The 22,398-nt window shown below is 32.1% G+C and overlaps 1 protein-coding gene across 1 annotated transcript in view; it reads left to right on the top strand.

Annotated features, from left to right (window-relative positions):
• Positions 1-2,751: 2,751 nt before the first annotated feature.
• The window catches only part of LOC125075343 (translational regulator orb2), an 84,328-nt gene continuing 64,681 nt past the window's right edge, over positions 2,752-22,398 (top strand). The window contains exon 1 of the mRNA XM_047687069.1: positions 2,752-2,993. Coding sequence (XP_047543025.1) covers positions 2,778-2,993 — 216 coding nt within the window. The 5' untranslated portion in view covers positions 2,752-2,777. The remainder of the gene's footprint in view (positions 2,994-22,398) is intronic.

The raw sequence follows: 22,398 nt of genomic DNA, 5'->3' as shown, positions 1-22,398 counted from the left end.
AGTAGATAGTGTAATTTCTTAGAAAATATATATTTATATATTAATTATCCTTCTCATTCTCTTACGTGATATTTTTCTCCTTTCAAATATAATGAAATGTTTGGAACTGGTAGTTGAAAATTAAATCTATTTAATAGATAATTAGAGTTTAATTATTTGAGCTAGTTTTTTCTTTCAATACCGATTTTTCTGAAGGGTTTGGTTTATTCTTGCCCCTTACTTTCTTTATATTAAAATAGGTCAACAGACTATCAATCGATGGTAAATGGTCACTGGAGCACGCTCACTGGTATAATCGTAGTAACTGAGTTCCTTATGCATGTAATTACACTGGTTCACTAACATTTCAAACCGAAGTCCGGAATACAAGAATACTAAATATTAATGTCTGGCATTAGAGTTTGTGATGAGTGAGTGGTACCTACCTTAAATCCTGCAAAAAGTTGCTTCGTCCATTTTGTGTGCAATTTTGATAAGTAGCCTTTAAAGTTTAAAGTCGTTGCATATGAACCAATGCATTATTAATATTAGTAAAAATAAAATTACTCAAATATATTATATTGAAAGTCTTCTGAAAAAACAGATGGCGCTACCTTTATTAAACAAAAACTTAATTAATTTTGAATATGTTATATTTTATAACTTACAAAAATAAATTTTATAAACTTATCTAATCTTTTATTCTTTATTCTTAAATTTTCTATTTTTAATTGCAATATATTTTCCATTATTAAACAAATAAGTTAGAAATCAATATAAAAGTATATTTAAAGGTGTATATCAGGTACAAAACGCCATCTAAGGTAACATTTATAAAGCAAATTGGTGCAAATTCTTATCACTAGATGGCGCTAATTTATGCCATCTACGCCATGATGTAAAATTATTATTTAATTTATTAGCGGTAAAGATATAAATAAATTAAAGTGTTTAAATTTATATCTGAATTGTTATATCTAAGAAATGTTTTGATTACTTTATAAGACTGTGAAAAAAATTAGGACTTTGTGTTTGCCTCAAATTGAATTTAATTGAAAAAAATTAAATAAGATTAAATGTTTTTGATTCCAAATCAAACATTTTTTTCGACAAAATTTACACGAAATTATAAATATATTTACTTAAATATAAAGACAAAATTGGTTCAGATTTATTAAAAAGTCTCAATAATACGCATTCTATATAATTAAATAAAAAACTAAATAATGACTATTTATAACAATAATAAACGTAATTAATAGATATTTTAAATATCGGTAATTTAATCCTAAAATCTCAGAAACAATAAAATTCCATTTTTTGTTAAATCAAATTCCAACTATAAAAAAAATTGCAGCTGTGTCTATTAAGACAGACTAATTTAATGTTAAAGAATATTAATTATTGTTTAAATAATACTTATTTCTTCATATTTAAACATATTATGTGTGTCGAATAGGAAATATAGATTTGCAGTTAGATAACTTACTGCATACTGCTTTACTGTAGCAATTTTACCCCAATGCGGGTTTCGCGTTGCTAAGATACTTTAGTGTAAAAAACAGATAAAACAAAAAAAAAAAAAAACGTTCGCTGTTCAATTTGAGAAAAAAGGTTTTATTATTTACTTAACATCATTAAAATGACGCTGGATATTTAAATAAATTGTTAGCAAATTTCAAATAAAAATGTATTAGTACTAAGTATTTAATTCAATTACACTGTTTCAAATGATAAAAACGGTAATGGCGTTAAAATAATATTTAATATCTACTGAACATATTTTATTATTTATTCAAATAACAATATGAAATTAGTATTATTATTCTTTTCATTCAATTCAAGGCTTCCAGATTGTCAAATATTAAACAATTTAAAAAAATAATCCTGAGATATATCGGTTTGAATTTTCGAAAAATCTAATTCTTCAATAAGAACTTATTGAAATAGACTTTGGAGATTTATTCAATAAATTATTAATAAATAATATTTTATCTTATAATTACATGGAACTTAATAACAAATATAATAATTACTAATGATATTTATAAATACATTTCTAACATCAATTAAATACATTAAACAAATGCCTAATATTAGTATTAAAAATCAAATCAAACAAACAGATCTGAAAATTATCTTATTTATAACGTTAAGTTTATTTTAATTCAATTTATTATTAATTACAGGTATGTGTTTACAAAACGAATAAACTATAATAATAGTTATTTTAATTAAGTATTTGCGTTTATTAATAATATTATTAAACATAATGTATATGTTTTAATATTAAACGAATAAAAATACAATTAAGGGCAAGAGCATTATACCAGAAATGAAATTTTAATTAGGCAGAATAAATTAGTGCTATGCGGTATAAAACACATGGTCACTAGAGAAAAAAAAGTTACGTTTATTATGATTACGTTTTAATAATTAAATACAGTGTATATTTATTTATTACATTATATAAATCTATATATAATAAAAATCGTAATTTTCTTATTATATGTACGTGTCTTGTTCGTTTTAAAACATTTACAATATTAATGTGAAACGTTTTAAAAAGGAATTCAATTGAACAAATTCGAGTGACTCTTAACCTATATAATAACCGAATACTCCTTAAAACAAGTCGGTCAAAAAAACCTCAATGCAGGTGGCAGGGTTGCCATTTCAAAAACGTTCCACATTTGAAAAACAATAGCCGTATGAGCTGCGCGCGCATCCAACATCGACCCGTTATCAGTTATCGTCAGTCGTGGTCCGATCGTCACGCAGACCGGACGTATGCGTGGATGGGTGAACTACAGTACCCCGGCGCACCAAGCGTCGTTGATGATGAGAGGCAGTATCGGGCACCATTTAGACGGGCCCCACAATACAGATGGCCGGCACCCCAGCCACCTCAGCCGTCAGCGTTCGCGCCATGGAGGAGGGCCCCAGCGCCCCCGAGGCCCCCAGATTACAGACGCAGTGCATCATACCCAGGCAAACCAGATGAGCCGTACCAGGTTAGCTATTGTGATTAATATGTTAACTAGCAGTGACGTACCTTTTGTTGACGTGGTTCATATAAAATTTGTAACCCAACGTAACTGAATAATTCAGTTTCCGAGCTAAATTCGCAATAAAATCGTTTGCTGTCATAGAAATAATTATTTTTTTCATTCTTTGCATCATTGAATACTATTTTCGTTCGAGTTAAGTCTTTAAATCGCATTAAGTAAACGATTTTCCATGTAAAATGTGTTATATTTACGTAAAAGTTAATCTCTACGTGCTCAGTAGAGTTAGAAACGATAAGCCGGATAAGTAATTAGTTTTCCGTGCTCAGTTTCTAAGTTAAAATGATATAACTAGTAAAAATGTAGAAATAATACAGATGAAGAAAAATTGTACGTAAAAGACTAACCGTATTAGAATGAATACTGTTTTTCGTACGTCTATAATTACGTGGAACGAAAAAAAAAAAAATTGTTGAAGGTTTGTTACAGATTAATATTCGGATATTAATACGTAGTAATAATATTTAGTTCTGAAATTGAATTTATATTTTATTAAAAAATTAACAATTTAAAATGATGCTTAAAAATAAGTCATATTTATTAAATTTTATTTATTAATTTAGAAAGGTTTTATCATCCATACGTTCATATATATACTTACATATATATGAAGATTTTAATGGTAGATTTGGATCCTGAAAAAGTTTATTTCTTAATAATTTAAACAAATTGATTGTTTTGTGATCAGCACAAAAAGTTCGTGTAAATTAGTTATTATGTTTAAATAGTTTTTTTTTTTTTAAATTCGTAGGTAGGATTGCATCACCAATGCACCACCAACCTTGGGAATTAGGATATTTGCCTGTAGTTACACTGAACTCTTCAAACCGGAACACCATAATGAGTACTGCTTTTTAGGGATTGAATAGATGATTGGGTGGTACATTGGCTGGCACGAGCCCTACCACCAAGTATTAAAAGATTAAAACACAACAGTTTCCGGGATAAAAATCAAAGTAGTGACTGCAGATTTTTTATCGATAAAATTGTTAGTCTTATAGCTTTATAATTAATAATCATATTAAAATGACGATGCGTGCTTTTAAAATTTGAATATAGAATACTTTTTTTTTATTATAAGTTAATAGCTTTAGACTACCGTTAAATAAGATAAATTTGTTTATTTTCAACAATAACAAATTCAAAATCCGCACTCGTGGCGTCAATAATATTTTAAAGCGTGTGCAACTGCAAAGTTCATCTACATATATAACAATATTATATTATATTAAAACCTTCTCCGAAACGTGCTGCGTCTTTCGATATAAGTTTTATGTAGATTGGTTCAGTAGTTTTTTTAGTTGGGCCATACAAAGAAAACGCCTGTTCATTTATTGTTAAATTAGCAGCCTGTAAATTTGCTGCACTGCTGTTTATTTTGAATCGGTGTTTTTCAATAGATAGATTGATTCAAAAGGAAGGTTTACATGTATAATACATGCTCAATATAGTAGATAAACACTGATAATTTTAGAGGTTTCTGAAGTGATGTCGTAAATAAACATATTTTTTTTTGTCGCTTACTTTGCAAACGCTGGCTGAACCCTACGAGATAGATCAAAATAATGTACTACAGTATTGTACACCTCAAAAAGTTCTTCAAAAAAGTCCACGATGGTATACATCTATCAGGTAGGGATAACCTACAATAACGATTTTTTATACTTTACTTTTTATTTATCAGCATTGCACCCGTGCGAAGCCGGAGCGTGTTGTCAGTATTCAATATGAAAAGAAATGGGCAGGAGGTATTATACTCTACCGCCTTATGATACTTATGTTTTGATCCGGTTTGAGTCAGTGTAAATACACAAGCCATAACATCTGAGTTCTCATGATTTGTGACGTATTGTCGATGCAAGGAATGATTAGAGTTTCTCACAGCGACAATGTTTACAGGCCGTGGTCCATATGATCGTTTACCAAAGCTATAAAAAAGGAATATGGTGCTAGATTTTTTTTTCATGTCATAGATAGGCGGACCAGCAAAGGGACCAACTGATTTTGAGTGACACCCATAGACAATATCTCCGCAGCAATGGGTGCTGTTGGAAATATTAATCACCCCTTATATCGACAATGCGTCACTAACCTTGAGAACTAAGATGGTATACCTCGTGCCTGTAGTTAAGCTGGCTCACTCACCCTTCAAACCGGAACACAACAATACTGATTACTGCTCTTTGGCGGTAGAATATCTGATGATGTGTAGCTACCAACCAGGTAGCTACGCAGACGGGTTTGCACAAAGCATTATCACCGAAATAAATTCATGTATGGATGGAATTTTATTTAGTAGACAAAGCATTTAATTAAATAAAATTATCGTGTTATCCAAAATAAATTTGTATATATGTTAATATATTTGTATATATTTCACATTAAGCCTCATTATTTTTAATCTGTTTTTTTTTTTTTAACATGACGCAATGGCTTTGATTCACAATTAAAAATCAACATTCTTTATTCAAGTAGGCTCATAAAAGCACTTTTGAATCCACATGTTACAATTGAATTAAATGTAAAGAAGTAGGTATCGGTTCGGAAAGGAGAATCTACCGAGATCAACCGGCAAGAAACTCAGTAGTTGGTTTCCACCATTTTGTTAACAAAGTATATAAATAAAGTACTATTAAATTTATATGAATACTAAGTCCATTATAAACGACACAGAGTCAAGTTTAAATTTTATTGATGCCTTCAATACTTTCATTATAATAAATAATCGAGTTTTAATTCCTGTGCCGTTAATAAAATAAATTATTTAGGGTTGCTACAAGTAAAAAAATTCAGTTCGATTAAACGTGTCACTTAACATCATGTGGCCTATATGCACGCTTACATATTAAATTAAAAAAAGTAGGTTAAAATCGATTTTCCATAATTGTTTACGTTCCGACGTCGCTAGTTACTTGAATGAAGTTTATTTGTGTGTTTTAAACGATTTTGTAACAGTGCATTCGAATGGGTCTGTACCATCCACGATATATTCTACCGTCAACCAGGGATACTCAGTATTGTTGTGTTCCGGTTTAAAGGTTGAGCTAGTGTAAGTACAGGCGCATAACAGTATAGCTTCCAAGGCTGGTAGCGAATTGGTGATGTAAGGTCTGGTTAATATTACTTAAAGCACCAATTAATATAGCCGAGATGGCCCAGTGCAACTTAAAAGATGACTAAAGCTTCAAACCCAGGCAAGCACCACATAATTTTATGATATCGGTAGGCGGACGAGCAAATGGGCCACCTGATGGTAAGTAGTCACCGCCGCCCATAGCCAATGGCGTTTTCATAATTCATCTCGTGCTCGCTGAAGGAAAACATCGTGACGAAACCTGCGTGTGTCTAATTTCAACGAAACTCTGCCTCATTTGCATCCACCGAATAGATTTTTTTGATGAATGGGCTGTTTTTATAATGAAGGGTTTTCAGAAATTAATTGATCTAGATACTAATCGAATTTTATTAGAAGTCTATTGTGCGTCCACACCAAACGTAAAGGAAACCGCTGACCAGGCGCACTTTCAGCCCTAGTGTTATCGTAGGGATAAGCCGTTCTGCTAAGAAGCCAATCAATCTAGTGCGCTTAGAGTTTTTATACGCAGCGATTAAGCGCTTTTTCGGGGTATTTTTATATTTAGAACGAAATAGTATTTAATATAGTAAATACTATTACGTAAAGTTGGTTGAAAAGTTGAATTAAGTTTTCATTTTCAATTCCAGACTATAATTAAATAAAGAATGATAAACATATCTTTAAGTCATTTATATATAACAGAAATAGAAACAGACCGAAAATTGATCCTTGTGAAACGCCTGTTTTTAACAGAGTCCCCTTCTGGGACTTCAATCCATTAACGGATGTGAAGCTTTGATGATTTCTTGACCTAAGTGTAACAATAATATCAAATATTTACACAATGTTCAAGTTTTCTATAGAAAAACGTTTCGTGGTGCACACGATTGAATGCGTTAAATAAATTGCAGTGTATTCCAATAGGCATTATGTGGATGTTCTAGCATTATAGCATATATACCTATAGCGTTTAAGCATTTAATACATAATATACAACGTAAGCAAGTTCGTTTTAATCGGGTATCCCGCGACTCATCTATTTTTTTTTATATATCTTAGGCAATATTAAAATCCTACTTCGTGGTAGTTTGTTGGTTTGCACCCAAAAACAATTTTAATGATCTTTGAAACACAGCACAGAGATACTCTAAATCCAGACTAAATACATGGGTTACCTAACACCTATTTAATTAATAGGACTTTGTATTTTTTTACGTTTTTAAATTTTTGTTTTACTTAGTATTGATCTGTTCCGGTTTGCAGGATGATTGAGCCAGTATAACAATCACAAGGGACATCTTAATTCCCAAGGTGGAATAGCGATGTGAGGAATGTTTAAAATTTCTAATGTCCCCAATGTTTATGGACGTTGGTGACCACTTACCATCAGAAGCAGAAAAACTCGTTACTTTTTCCCTGCCTGGTTCCCATCTATTTGGGGTAGCATGTCTTTTCTTTTAATTTTTCTCCTTTCGTCATCTGATCGTTCATATCCCTCCTCACTCCGTCCGTGTTTTCTTAGATCGTCCTCTTTTCCTCCCTCCCTTTACGCTCATTATAGGAACTTTTTTACTCGTTATATTATATAAAAACTAGCGACCCGCCCCGGCTTCGCACGGGTGCAATACTGATACTAATTACACATACATAATGTCATTTTATACAAAGTTCATAGCTTTTTGTCATTAGACAAACCGCTATGTCCCTGCGTCTTAAATTTGGAATATCTTCCAGAATATTCATTTAATTTACATTCTGTGAAGGGCCATATTGATCTATATTAAATGCACAATGTATTTAAGTGTTTAATCGGATAAGGATTAATGCTGTATTGATTAAAATCAAGTCGTAAATCAGCCATTATTTCTCGTAAAAAGTAAAGGATAAAAAAATGGTTATTTTGAGTTATCCCTAAGAGATAGATAAACCATCATAGTCTTTTTTAAAGACGAGAAGGTGTAAAACACTGTAGTAGATTATTTTGATCCATCTCGTAGGGTTCAGCCAGCGTTTGCAATGTGAGCGCAAAAAAATTGTGTTTATGTATGACATCCCATCAGAAACCTCTAAAATAATCGGTGTTTCTCTACTATATTATGCATGTATTATACATATAAACCGTCCCCTTGAATTAGTCCATCTATTAAAAAAAATGCATCAATATCCGTTGCGTAGTTTTAAAGATCTAACCACACACAGGGAGCGTCTTTGTTTTATACTATTCAGTGATTATACGGCAATATGTAATCATACGTGTCACAGTTTCAATCATAACCTCACGACATGTAGCCGTACAAACTATTTGACCAATAACATATATATATGAAAAACATACATTGGACAACATCACATACATAACTCTGATCCCAATGTAAGTAGCTAAAGCACTTGTGTCATGGAAAATCAGAACGACGGTACCACAAACACCCAGACCCAAGACAACATAGAAAACTAATGAACTTACTTTCACGATCAAACGACTGAAACGAATTTGATGAAATTTGGTATGAAAAGGCTCCAAGGCTATTATTAGGCTATTTATACTTAGCAACGGAGCAAAGCCGCGGGCGACAGCTAGTCGTTAATATATATCTTTTTACTATAATTCATTTAGTAGTAGACTGATATTTCGATGACTGTTTCTCGTTACTTGGTGCCGTATGAATATCGATCATCGTATCTGGGTCATGAAGTTCATTGTTTTTCTATAATATGTCTGTGATCGGGCTTAACGCTAATAACGACTTTTACTTGGTAGTAAGGCTTTGTAGGTCTGGGTAGGTACCGAATCCAGGGCCGGACCGTAAGTTTAGGGCTGGGCTAACACTACTTAGGGGCCCACCTAAGACACATCTGAACGTAGACTTGAATTAAATTAATTGAATGGGTTTGATTAATTGCAGGACTCACAGGGCTGCAAACCATACGATCTGTTTTATTTAATAAAGTTATGGATTATTTTTCATTATCATCTATTTTTGACTTTGACTTGCCCAAAAAGCCATATGGTAGAACCGGCCCTGACCGAATCATCAGATATTCTACAACGAAATAGCAGTACCCAGTATTGTTTTGGTTTGAAGGATGTAGGAATCTTTAATATTTCTTACAGCCCCATTGTCTATGACCACTCACCATCAGGCGCATTTGCCGCCTACCGCATAAAAAAACGACTAACTCAATTATAAGTGCCTTTAGTTCACAACAACAATCAATCTATGGTAATTCTTTGAAATTCATAAGATATTTCTATTTATCTTCATTCCAAATTTAATCGAAATCAGTTCAGCGGTTTAAGTGTGAAGACCAGAGTTACTTAATTAATAATGAAACTATTTTTTTGACACCACAAAGGTTGATCAAAAAAGTATTAACAATGAATGTACTATCAATCATTTTCTTAGAAAAATAATTTGAGGTCATTGGCACCGATAATTTTCGTTCAGTAATGGAATTGGCGCCGATCTTCCAAATCGTCGGGACTTTTAATTCTGTCAAATGAACTGACAGCTATTTTGACATTTGAGAAAAACAAAACATTATTATGCCAATATTTGGTTAAAGAATTGTTATTAACTTAGTTTTACCTACAATTAATCTTGTATATTGTTCCGAAAACATATTATAAAATTTAAATTTAAAAAATATTTGTCAAGATTAGGATTTCCAACATCGGACCCGTCACAGAAACTTGGAAATAAAAAAAAAAACAATTCAATGAATTTTCAAGCTATAACACACGAATGTAAAGAAATTATATAACATTGATCGAAGAATGTGAACAAACATACATTGTTTAATATCGATGTAGTTACGTTTGCGATTGTTTGGAGAGACATACAATTTCACGTTTACAATTAGGATTTTGACGAGTATGTATCGATTAATTTTTAAATGATTCCATTATGTCAAAAGGTCAAGCACCTTTGAATAAAACAATGTTTTTATTAGGCTGTATATAATAAAATCTTTGCCAAAAAAAATAAATAAAAAATTAAGCTGTCATCGGACGCTCAGCGAACTGAAAGAATTTACTATTAAAGAATACCTATAAATAAATATATAGAGTATAAATAATATTTAGAAAATATTTTCGACACATTCGCTACGCAAGACATGTCATAAGAATAGTACCCAGCTATTATAAAAAATAATATCATTAAATTAATACTGTAAAGAAAATTTTGACCAACCAATCAGCGGTAACTAGCAATTTTCATCTACCAATCAGTGACGCCGTGGAATATCTATAAATTGTTCCTATCGTAGAGATCTTGGCAATGGCAGTTATGACATTTAATTTATGGGTTAAAAGTAAGTTGGAGAGAGATAGAACTCTATGATGTCACTCATGATATTTCGTAAACTGATTTACCCTATTTTTAACCGACTTCAAAAGAAGAAGGATGTTAAGTTACTATTAAGTTTTTAGTTCCACAACACAGTTATTTAAAAAGCGTTTTGAATTTGTTTTTGGAACGAAGTTATATATTATATTGGCTCTACTGGCCTCCGGACGTTGCCTTGATGTTCTTTTTTATCATTTTTGAAGTAGTGCTGTTGGCCCTACTGGCTTTTACAGCGTCACCGGACATTGGGGCGAATGTAAGACTAAGCCTAGAAATTGAACCCTATAGATTACGAGAATGAAGCTCGTCCTGAGGGTGTCTTTTAGGAGATCGCACCTCGGCTCTGATGATGTTTAAAACTATATTGTATATCGATTATCAAGAAAATATCTAGCCAGTGCGATTCAGAAAAGTGAACTATTTAATCAGCGCCATCTATCGTCACCGAGTTGTAACGCACGCAATAAACCGCAAGGTTTTACAAAAATCGGTACAAAAAAATGTAACTTTACACGATCTCACATGATATCTCGTGTCGATCAATCCTGATATTTGCCTCAAAAACATCTTATCTTATCTTTTATCTATCAAGTATCTAATTCTTGTCGTTTCATTTGAAACATCTCGTTTTAAAGACTTAAAAAAAAGTTTAAGCGATTTTTTTTCTGGTGCTAACGGAAAAACGTTTATTCCAGCGTCACGTTACGTTACGTTGCACTTAATTTGACTTTAAAACTTCGTATCTCAATGACGACATGTCGAAAATCGTTTTACTGCGATACACTTTGTCGATCCGTGTATCCTTTATAAGTTACTAGCGATCCGCCCCGGCTTTGCACGGGTGCACTGCTGATATTAAATATACTACAGAATGTCTTACAACGGTCACAGTTTTTCAGTCATTAGACAATACAAACCGCCGAATCCCAACCCGAATTTTTAAAGACCTCTTTAAGGTGTACAATACTGTAGTACATTATTTTGATCTATATCGTTTGCAATGTAAGCGTAAAAAATGTGTTTATTTAAGACATTATGCATACTAAGTATATTATGCATGTATTATACATATAAACCTTCCTCTTGAATCAATCTATCTATTTAAAAAAAACCGCAACAAAATCCGTTGTGTAATTTTAAAGATCTAAGCATACATAGGGACAGATAGCGTTAAGCGACTTTGTTTTATACTAAGTACTAATAATAATTACAGGCGATGTCGGATACCATCACGATCGTGTTTAGTTGTGGTGTTAAGTTTGTTCCTAATAAATTTTACTAGTAATCCTTAAGAGGACACTTAAAAATACTGACAATAGAAATATACTCCATTATTAATAAAATGAATCACATAATCACCCCTTCACGTAAGTAACATCTCTACAAAGTAAAACAAAGTCGTTTCCCATCTGTATCGCTTGGATCTTCTAAACTACTCAACGCATTTTAATGCGGTTTTCGTCAATAAACAGAGCGATTCAAGGGGAAGGTTGACATGTATAATGATAATACATGCATATTATATTAGAGAAACGCCGAGAATTTCAACTTTGCTTGACGGAAAAAAAACATTTTATTTGTTCTTCAATCTAAAACTATGCTGACTATTTCTGTGCCCGTGTGTAGCACAGTCACAATTTTTTTTAATGTAATATATGGACTAGTAAATAGGCCACCTGATGGTAAAGGTGTAGTGACCACCCGTCGATATTAATACGATAAGGAATATCAATCATTCCTCAAACAATCTACTAAGGTGTTATGTCCCTTGTGCCTGAAATTGCGCTGGATTCACCATTGATATTTGGTTATAGAATATGTGACGTGTAGATTCCCAGGCAGGCTTGTATAAAGGCCAAAATGGAATCAACATGTGAATATTATTTAACATGAGATTAACAGTTGTATTTCATTGAATAATTTAGACGAAAGGAAATTTTGGTTTTTATTCATTCTTTAATGGCAATTACTTATTGATCTCTTCTCGTTTAAACGACAAATTTGTTAAAATTCGACACGAGGTATGTACTGGATCCTGTATTTGGGGCATTGAATTAAGATTTCTATTTCACTCTTTCGCCTTCTGAATTAAATTTCTAAAAAAAATGAAATCTCAAATTAAAAATAACAATCTGTCATATTTTTTTATATATCAAGGGTTCAAACATAATCAAACAAAAAACAGCTCGAAATATTTTTCATTACTCTGTGTAATCAATTAAAAGAAAAACTTTGTATTAAATTATGTGCAGTTTAAATTACCTTAAGTTAAAATAGGAACGGAACCATGAAGTAAAAATATATCGCTACAGTTTGGTTAGCTTTTCAAGCATTAATTCATTCATTCCGAATGAAATGAGCTGAAAGTAGGGCAAAAACGATTGTCACTATAATTTACGTCACAGTATACACAGGCTTGTTGGTTTGGCACAGATTAAAAATATACAAACATGTATGAAATACGTCATTAAATTATTGCTTGTAAAGTTAACTAAAACTATTATATTTATTTTATTGCATTAAAATTGTAAATAAAAAACATTTAAATTTAAAATTAGATTTTAGAAAAATATCATAATATGAAGATTATTTGGCAATATAATTGATTTATTATGCTATAATCTGTGACGTTATAATCTGTATCAATCGTTTTCCCTCCAAGCGGGGCTCAAGACAGCCGCATCGTCCGCAGCCACGTGACCTAGTTTTCCCGCTCGATGCGGGCGCACTGCGACGCCCCGATTGGCCGGGCTGCCATTGTCAGGATGGCTTTTTGTTTTTTTTTTTATTTGAATCTGTTACTTTTGAAACTAATGCCACATTTGTGGTTTGGAATTGGACTAAACGTTTTTAGCGGATTATTTTATGACATAATTAGGGTTTTTTTTTTTTCAAGACTGTAATGTTAAATTGTAGAGCCTTACTTTATTTTGAATACTTTAACAATTTTGAAACTGGAATTAGTGTGTGGAGGAGTCGTAAGATTGTCACGTTGCTACACCTAATTCAAGATCTCGTAGCTGCGATAAATGTATTGACGTTTTAGAATTACTTTAATCTAAATCAAGCGGTCATGTCGCTTCAATATTCGATTTTTAAATGTATTTATTTATTTAATAATGATTAATGAGGAACAGAGGTACATTGAAAATCAAATATACGATTTTAAATACCTTTATTACTGCAGACATTCATCAGAATAAAGTCGGTAGTATTTATTAAAATTAATTAATAAAACTAAAACCAACTCAAATTGTGTATCACATGGAATTAAATGTTATTTAATAATGATAAACAATAATAATAACAATTTTTGCTTTGCGTAATATTAGACATTATTTTATTGTACCGTAAGCGTGAGATTTGTTGGATGTTTTATATACACCTGACATTCGACAAATGGAATGATTTCCCTAGATTTGTTCCACTTCTAAATTTATATTAATTTCTTAAGACTTTATTAAGAAAAAGCTTGTATAAATCTAATATACCAGCTCGCAGAACTGACGGCGTGGAACGAAGATAAAGACACTATTTACTTGGTGGTAGGGCTGTCTGGGTAGGCACCGCCCATTCACCAGATTTTCTTTCATCAACTAGCAATTCTTAGTATTCTTGTGTTCCGATCTGAAGGAGAGTCATTGTAAAAGGCAGAGACATCACATCTTAGCTCCCAAGGTTGGTGGCGCATTGATGTAATGAATGAGCGGTGGTAACCACTTCCCACTAGATCGCCCATTGCCTACCTACTAAGTTAAAAAAAAAAACACCAACACTTTTTCTTCCATCATGGATAAATAGGGCAAAGGGCAATGTGTATACAGCCATTGCTTTCATTTTAGCAAAAATATTTTAGCGATTGAAGTAGGTATTTTGTAATTGGGTTAGAGAACTTAAGTACCAACTCATTAAGCTTACCTTTAAACATCGATATTATCTAATGTGTGTTGCATTAAAATTAAATCAAAGTCAGTCAACCGATCTACAGGCAGCGAATCATATCGAATTAAAATACTTTAATCAAAAATCAAATAAACTTTGTCCGAATCACGATACCTCCAGTTCGACATTAAATATGTACGAGATCCAGAATTCATTAAATATATGTAATTTTGACAGATATATATTATATATATATATATTAAACTCTGTATTAGAATATATATATATATATAAGTAAGTTAAGTTATTCCTTTGCCTAAATTTTCTGTATAATCTGTCATTAACTAAGAGAGTCGAGTTAAAAATGAAATTCGAAATTCGAATAGCGGCTGTTATCGTACGTTTAACAACTGATAAGCGTTCGTTAGCCTTAAAAATAATTGAATCCATAACGTTTTTAAATTATCAAAACAATTCGACCAGATTTTCTGATAAAATATAAATTTTTGTCCGATAAAGAGTTGTTTATTTTGATTGTTAACCCGAATTTCATTAATCGTATATAATATTAGCAGAAACCGCGACTTCGATCGCTAACCATTCAATTTTCAAAGAAAATACATCGTGTCTATGACGTTTGGGTATTATTATTTCTTACGTTTATATTCATATAGTCTACTGCGTGTCTTCATTCGCGTTTTAAGTTGGTATTCATGTGTTAGAATGAATGGTATTTCATGTGTATGAAAAGTCAATGTCCTTGGAGTTTAGCTTGCTTCATACGTCAACAGATTCGGTGGTTTGGGCGTGACAGCGAAACAAACTTGTTAGTTTGTTGTCAGACAGACAGAGTTACTTTCGCATTTATAATATTAGTAGAGATTGGTCAACAAGGGGAACGTCACTAAAGATCTCAGTTGGCATCATTTCTTCCGACATATTTCTAATTTACACGAAACCTTCATGAGTTATACATCTAAACCTTCCTATTTAATTACTCCGTCTGATGAGAACCATATAAAAATCTATACAGAAGTTTTTGTATTGCGACAGACAGACAGAAGCGTTTCACGCGCGTGTCTTTTGTTTTATATTATTGCTTAGATTAGACGATTCACGCACGCGGATTAAACAGCTTTACAAATGTCATTATTTCAAACTGTAATCGAATTATTTCTGAAACTAAATATACCCTATGTTTATGTTATTTCTAAAGAAAGTATATTTCTAATGTTGAAAGAATTACTGAGATCGATTCAGTAATTACAGTGTTTATCGTTTACAAACAAACAAATCATTCCGAATGTAATATTAGTAGAGTTATTTATTATCGTCGTTTAAATTTACGTTCGTAATTTTTTAGTTTTTTTTTAAATTAAATATCCGAATATTAATCGATTGATTTTAAAAGTATTTTGTTATACTTTTAAAGTTATACCTACTTCTCTTTGAGTGTGAAAAAAATGTGATATTGAATTGTTATGATGCGCGCGCACACGAAAACTTCACGATGAAGTTGCTCGCTAAACTGACAGTTAAATGTCAAACCGCTCAATATAGACAACTTCACACCGTATCTTAGTCAAAGTCAAAGTCAAAGTCAAAAATCTTTATTCAATAGAAGTGCTTACACTTGCTTATTGATAGTCAAAAATCTACCACCGGTTCGGAATTTAGCTCCTCGGACCTGAGAAGAACCGGCGAAAGAAACTCAGCGGGATATATTTTTTTATTTACCATTTTGCATGTACAATGATAATTATATTTTAGTTATTTGAAACAGTAATTTATTTAGCAAAGTTCAATTTATTACAAATTTAAATAGATAATATTTATGAGTGTGATAGACGTGATAAAAAAAGATATTAAAATAATAATTACATATACTAATTATACTGTAATTAATTACTTGCAAGCAGTTAAAACTATTTCATTACGCCGACGAAGTAGAGATTCTCACGCGCGTACATAAGTGCACGCACCTTTTTCGAGTAGTCGTGTCAACTTAACTAACTTTAGTCTATTCCAATCGAAGGAATAAAGATAAACAAAACTTCATTACGTATTCCACGCGTTTTTCTAATAACTCAGCTATATTGTGCACTAGTAACTTTTCGATTAATACATTTATATCTTTATTTATAATATGACACTGTTCCACTCAACTACTTATATACACTTTAATTTAAGTTAAATCGACGTTCAAAACGCATTTTTTCGCAAATCCACAATGAATATCATAGATTAATCAAGCTCTCGACCAATGATATCGCGACAATTCGCTGTCAAATGTAGTTTATTTGGCTTTTGCCCTCTTATATATTTTTATGTCTTAAAATTCAGAAGGTCATGTTTGAATTCCCGTTCTTTAGATCGATCGTAAGCGGTACTGCGTCTGAAATACCGACTGGACTACATAGAAGTTTAATTTTTTTTTTTAAACGTATATCATATTAGCCGACCCGCCCTGGCTTCGCATGGGTAGAATGCAGGCATTAAATATACTACAGAATGTCTTACAACGTTCACAGTTTTTCAGTCGTTAGACAATTATAAACCGCTATGTCCCTGCGTTTTAAATCCCCAAGGTGGAATTTCTAATGGCCCCAATGTTTATGGACGTTGGTGACCACTTACCATCAGAAGCAGAACTCGTTACTATTTTCCCTGAATGGTTCCCTTCTATTTGGGGTAGCATGTCTTTTCTTCTAATATTTCTCCTTTCGTCATTTGATCGTTCATATCCCTCCCCACTCCGTCCATGTTTTCTTAGATCATCCTCTTTTCCTCCCTCCCTTTACGCTCATTATAGGAACTCTTTTACTCGTTATATTATATAAAAACTAGCGACCAGCCCGGCTTCGCACGGTTGCAATACTGATCTAGACACGCGGTAGCGTGTCAGCCAAGTTCTAGTAACAGAATTGGCGAGCAGCACCGTGTGTAATATTACACGAACCATTTGGAGCCACTTTTGACCTCCTCAAAAACTATTTGACATAAATGTGTCAAATTTGGCTCATATATTGAGACTCGCAAATTTCATAAACGCATCTTAAACGGTTATTAGATATTAACGTCTAAAAATCGTCATTTTTATTACCTAGAAAGTTCAAATTTGGCATGCAGGTAGATAGATAATAAGGCCAATATAAAGGAAAAAATCTGAAATTGGTAATTTATTATCATTTTATTATATTTTTTCATTTTATTGGGTCTATTAGGAACACTTATATACTTAGTTCCTGTAATAACTGTATGTATGTAAAAAAAAAAATGATGTAAGAACAAGCAATCAAAACTTATGACAGCCGGTTTTAATGTGGATTTTAAGATCTTCATGTGAATATATAGCAAGTTGAATACCACCCTTATTTTTTTTAAATCCATATATTTCCGTTTTAGTACTTATGAGTATAGTCGACTTTTGTATTTATTAGGTTATTAACTAGCATTTAGCGCACATCAATGGTGCAAAATCATTATACTTAAAAAAAAATTATATATATAGACATTTCGGTACACGGCGCGCGACGAGACGACGGAGCGGCGGGATAGGAGCGTTGCGATTAAACCTTAACGCGGACGTGTCTGAGCGAGTGGCAACCGCATTCATAAGAATTATTTCAATGCCTTCCGATGGAAGCTGCCTAGTCTATTCGATTGCATATTCTTTGTTTGAGTATACTAGTATACAACAAAAAATAGGTTTCGTGAGACTGTAGTAGAGTATGTATATCGTAACTGGGATGATTTAAGTCTGTACTTTAGCGCTACAAACGGGGATCCTTATTGCTTGGAAGTATAGTATCGAGCAAACATGCTGATGTCAGCAAAGAACTGGTGAATGGGTCCAATGGAAAAATAGAGAAGGTACATTGGGACGTCGACAACAGCAATAGAGAACGTAAAATAACAATTCAATTTAAACTTAATTTAATTTGCGAACTAGAAGTCAAAACTAAGTTACAGATATTAAGTAATGTACATATATGTTCTAAGGAAACAAATCTCTATTTGCTTAGCATATTCTACTACTAAACACAAATCACAAGGCCTTCGCCTTGACGGTGCTCTTCTCGACATAGGCTCCTCTATATTTAGTAAAGAGCAGGCTTACGTTGGCCTCTCCAGAGTTAAAACTTTAGATGGAGTATATCTTATCAATTTAGGTCCAAGTCAAATCAAGACACAAGAGAGCTCTATTGTAGAGTACAACCGTCTGCGCACGTTATACCACTCCGATTTGGCCAAATTAAGTATAAACAAAAAACGTTATTTTTATACAAAAAGTAGTGATATCCCATCAAAAACATAAATGTAAAAATGAGAGCCAAGTCAAATATTATGATATATACCTTGGTTGTTGTCTTTAACGACAAAAGAAGTGAGATCTAAATGGGTGCCAAGTTAAATAGTCCTTTATGAAATTTACTTATAACTACATAAAATATCATTTCTTCTTATAACTTGGGATAATATATTGTTGCCTAAGGTCTATATAATGTCATTTTATACAAAGTTCATAGCTTTTTTTCATTAGACAAACCGCTATGTCCCTGCGTCTTAAATTTGGAATATCTTCGAGAATATTCATTTAATTTACATGCCGTAAAGGGCCATATTGATGTATATTAAATTCACAATGTATTTACTTAATTGGATAAGGATTCATGCTGTATTGCTTAAAATCGCATCGAAAATAAGCCATTATTTCTTGTAAAAAGTACAGGATAAAAAATGGTTGTTGTGGGCTATCCCTAAGAGATATAAGGATATATGCCATCATATATATGGTATATACCATCGCATTTTTTTTAAGACCTTTATAGGGTGTACAATACTGTAATACATTATTTTGAACTAACTCGTAGGGTTCAGCCAGCGTTTGCACTGTAAGCGGAAACAATGTGTTTATTTACGACATCACCTAACAAAGAATCATTATGACACCGATTCGGAATAAAACTACTGAGTTTATTATATTTAGTGACTCTTGTTTTAATGTTGTACAGTATATAAATTAAATTATTGATTTAGGAGACAAAAGAGTTACAGCGCTCATTGGTTAAATAAATTGTATTTTTTTTTTAAATATTTGTTTTAAATTTATTCTTAAATAAATTTTCTAAGATAATTTCATCGTTAATAAATTAGAAAATAATCATAAGAAAATAAAAGTTAACATTTCTTTAGAAATGCATAAAATCAATAAAATACCTACCGAATGCTTTGCAACGTGCAAAACATCTTACTCGCTCACACGTATGAATAACAGTGAAATGGATATAATCACGAATCAAAATGGCGTCAACCTTGAAACGAACTGATAACGCAAACCTGAATTATACTGAAAATTTTAACTTTTAGATTTCACTATTTTAACGCGTTCTGATACAATATGAAATAAAAATCGATTTTTTTTTTATGTTTAAATATATATTTAAAAGAAATTCATAGATTAACAATAATATTAAGTCAATATTAGGCTGTATAGTGTAAAACAGTATTGGAGTATTCACAAAATAAACAAAAAAAAAATGTCATTATTTTACAGTTGGAGCATTTATACAATACAATCTTGACATAATATACTGTAAACTTTAAAATCAATAACAGACAGTAATTGAGTGTTAAAAAAAATAATTAAGGAACGCTTGTGTGCGAAAGGTTATTATACAATTAGTGAGTTTATGATTGATAGCACACCATGGGAATGAAACAATCGCCTCCTGGCTATTTCTTTTCAAACTGAATATATATAAATAATAAATATGACTCGCTGAGTATCTTTCGCCGGTTCTTCTCAGGTATTTTCTTTTTCGAACCGGTGGTAGTGTTTAATTTGACTATCAATAAGTAAGTGTAATGTTTCCATATTGATTAAATGAATTTGAGTTTGAGTTGGACGAAGGCCTATCGTTAAAAATCGACGAATATAAATCGGTACTAGCTCATTGGAATTGATTGATACGATTCTTATGTCAAAGAATGTCCCCTTTAAGAAGTTGCGTACACTCTTTCTGTTTTATTTCGCCCACGATATAAATATTATTTGCGTGTATACTGGATTCCTAATGGGCTGGTTTTTGGTAATTTTGTGGGTTATGTGTGGTTCAGATTGAACCCGATAGTTTAAATACAGGTAGAACTAATCGGACCGATTTATTTTCATGAGACTTGTATGCTACTCAGTTAATCTTTCAGCTCATTTTATTCAGATATCTTATCAAGTTATATTTCGTTGTCTAGTGCATACAATGTTGTTTTGTTGATGGAATTATGAACGAATGAGCTTAAATTGTCCATGGTTCAACGATTGACGGGCCTAGCGATGTAAAAGTCGCAGGATCGATCCTGACCCCTTGGGCTATAGTCGTCCCCACTCCTAGCACAAGTGATAAGCTTAAAAGTAGGGGTAAATAGGAATATTTGTAATTTCTTAATGAATATAGGGCATTGTTAGTACTATTTAAAAAAAGTCTGAAGTTTATAAAGTTATTTATCCAATGAAAAAATATTGATTAATTGTAAAAACATTTTTGAATCGTCTCAACTCTACTACACTACTACACTACTACACTACTACACTACTACCAGCGAGAAGAAACGGCAAGAAACAATCAAAGGTGCTATTATCAAAATAAAAAAAAAACAAGGCGTTTTCCAAAAAGTATTATTTTAATGAATAATAAGATTAAATGATTAATTTATTATTCGGTGCAACAGGCGGTTTTATCGATGAAGCAGCAATCTCTTTCAGGCAATTTTTGCGCAGTCCTGCTCCTGAACTCTTTCCGGACGTGCCGGATATTCCATCCCAACGAATTGTGAGAGTACACATGTGTCGCGCACACACTTGTGAACTGAGCGAAGGAATAAAGAGCGCACCTGTGTCTGTACGCTCAATTGTGAACTGTAATAAGGGTACTTGGATGGTCTCCCTTGAGATTGGCCACTGTAGTTAAAATTGTTTAGGACGCCATTATTGTGTAAATTATCAATTATTTTAACTTAAGATTTAAATTTATTAATAACTAAATTTAAGTTACTACACTACACAGAATGCCACAGAACGTTAATTATTACCAACCAAAATCATTATAATTTAATTATATTGATGTATTATACTTAGTATGAATTTGCACTGAGTACGATAAGATCTTTGACAAGACATTAAAAAAAAAATGATTCAGCCATCTTGTTTCCTTCAAAAGTTTCCATTAAATTATTTCGCGAATGTTTGTTACGAGTATTCTATTTTAGAATGTGTCAAATATAAGGATTTTGTGCACTGAAATATTTAAAATAAAATCTTTATATAGCGAAGCTGTTATTTTTATAATGTGATAGTTTGTAATACTTTTAAAGTAAAGCATCCTTCATCGCGCTTCAGTGACACATACATACAAAGGAATTATATACTTATATTTAGAGACTTGATGTTGCCCGCAGGTGGTCAATTTCAAGGTATTACAAAGAGCAACATACAGACAGGGTTACTTTCGTATTATTGGGTTGGCAATTAAGTGATTGCCGATTTTGTGGGTAGGTAGACTTTACACTTTTGTTTTCTTAACGTGATCAAAACATCTAACCCACATTTTTTTTCGTATTATTTGGACTTCTACCTTTAATTTAGTAAAAAAAATATGTCTCTCTCAATTAAAAAAATGCAAGAATAGGACATGCGTTTCAGACATATTTTATTGTATTATTTCCGAAAAGGCAAGAACGCATCGCAAGAACAAAATAAGTAATGTCCTATGTATGGAAATGGAGCCTTGAAAGAAAGTCAGTGTCGAAATTATTTTGCCAGATTTTGTTTAGGTGATTTTTCATTGATAAATTCTCAACGATCTGGCCGTCCAGTCGAAGTCAATGTAACCCACATCAAGGCCATTATATATTCAGGTCGTCTTAGTACAACACCTGATACTGCAGAGAAGCTCAAAGTATCGCAAAGATGCATCGAAAAAAATTTAAAAGTGCTTGGTTATGTCAAGAAAGACGATATGAATTTTCGTTCTTATTTGAAATCGGC

This window comes from Vanessa atalanta, chromosome 30 (assembly GCF_905147765.1).
Source record: "Vanessa atalanta chromosome 30, ilVanAtal1.2, whole genome shotgun sequence".
NCBI lineage: Eukaryota > Metazoa > Arthropoda > Insecta > Lepidoptera > Nymphalidae > Vanessa > Vanessa atalanta.
The sequence above is the reverse complement of the archived record's forward strand: the minus strand, read 5'-3'. Positions and strand labels throughout refer to the sequence as shown.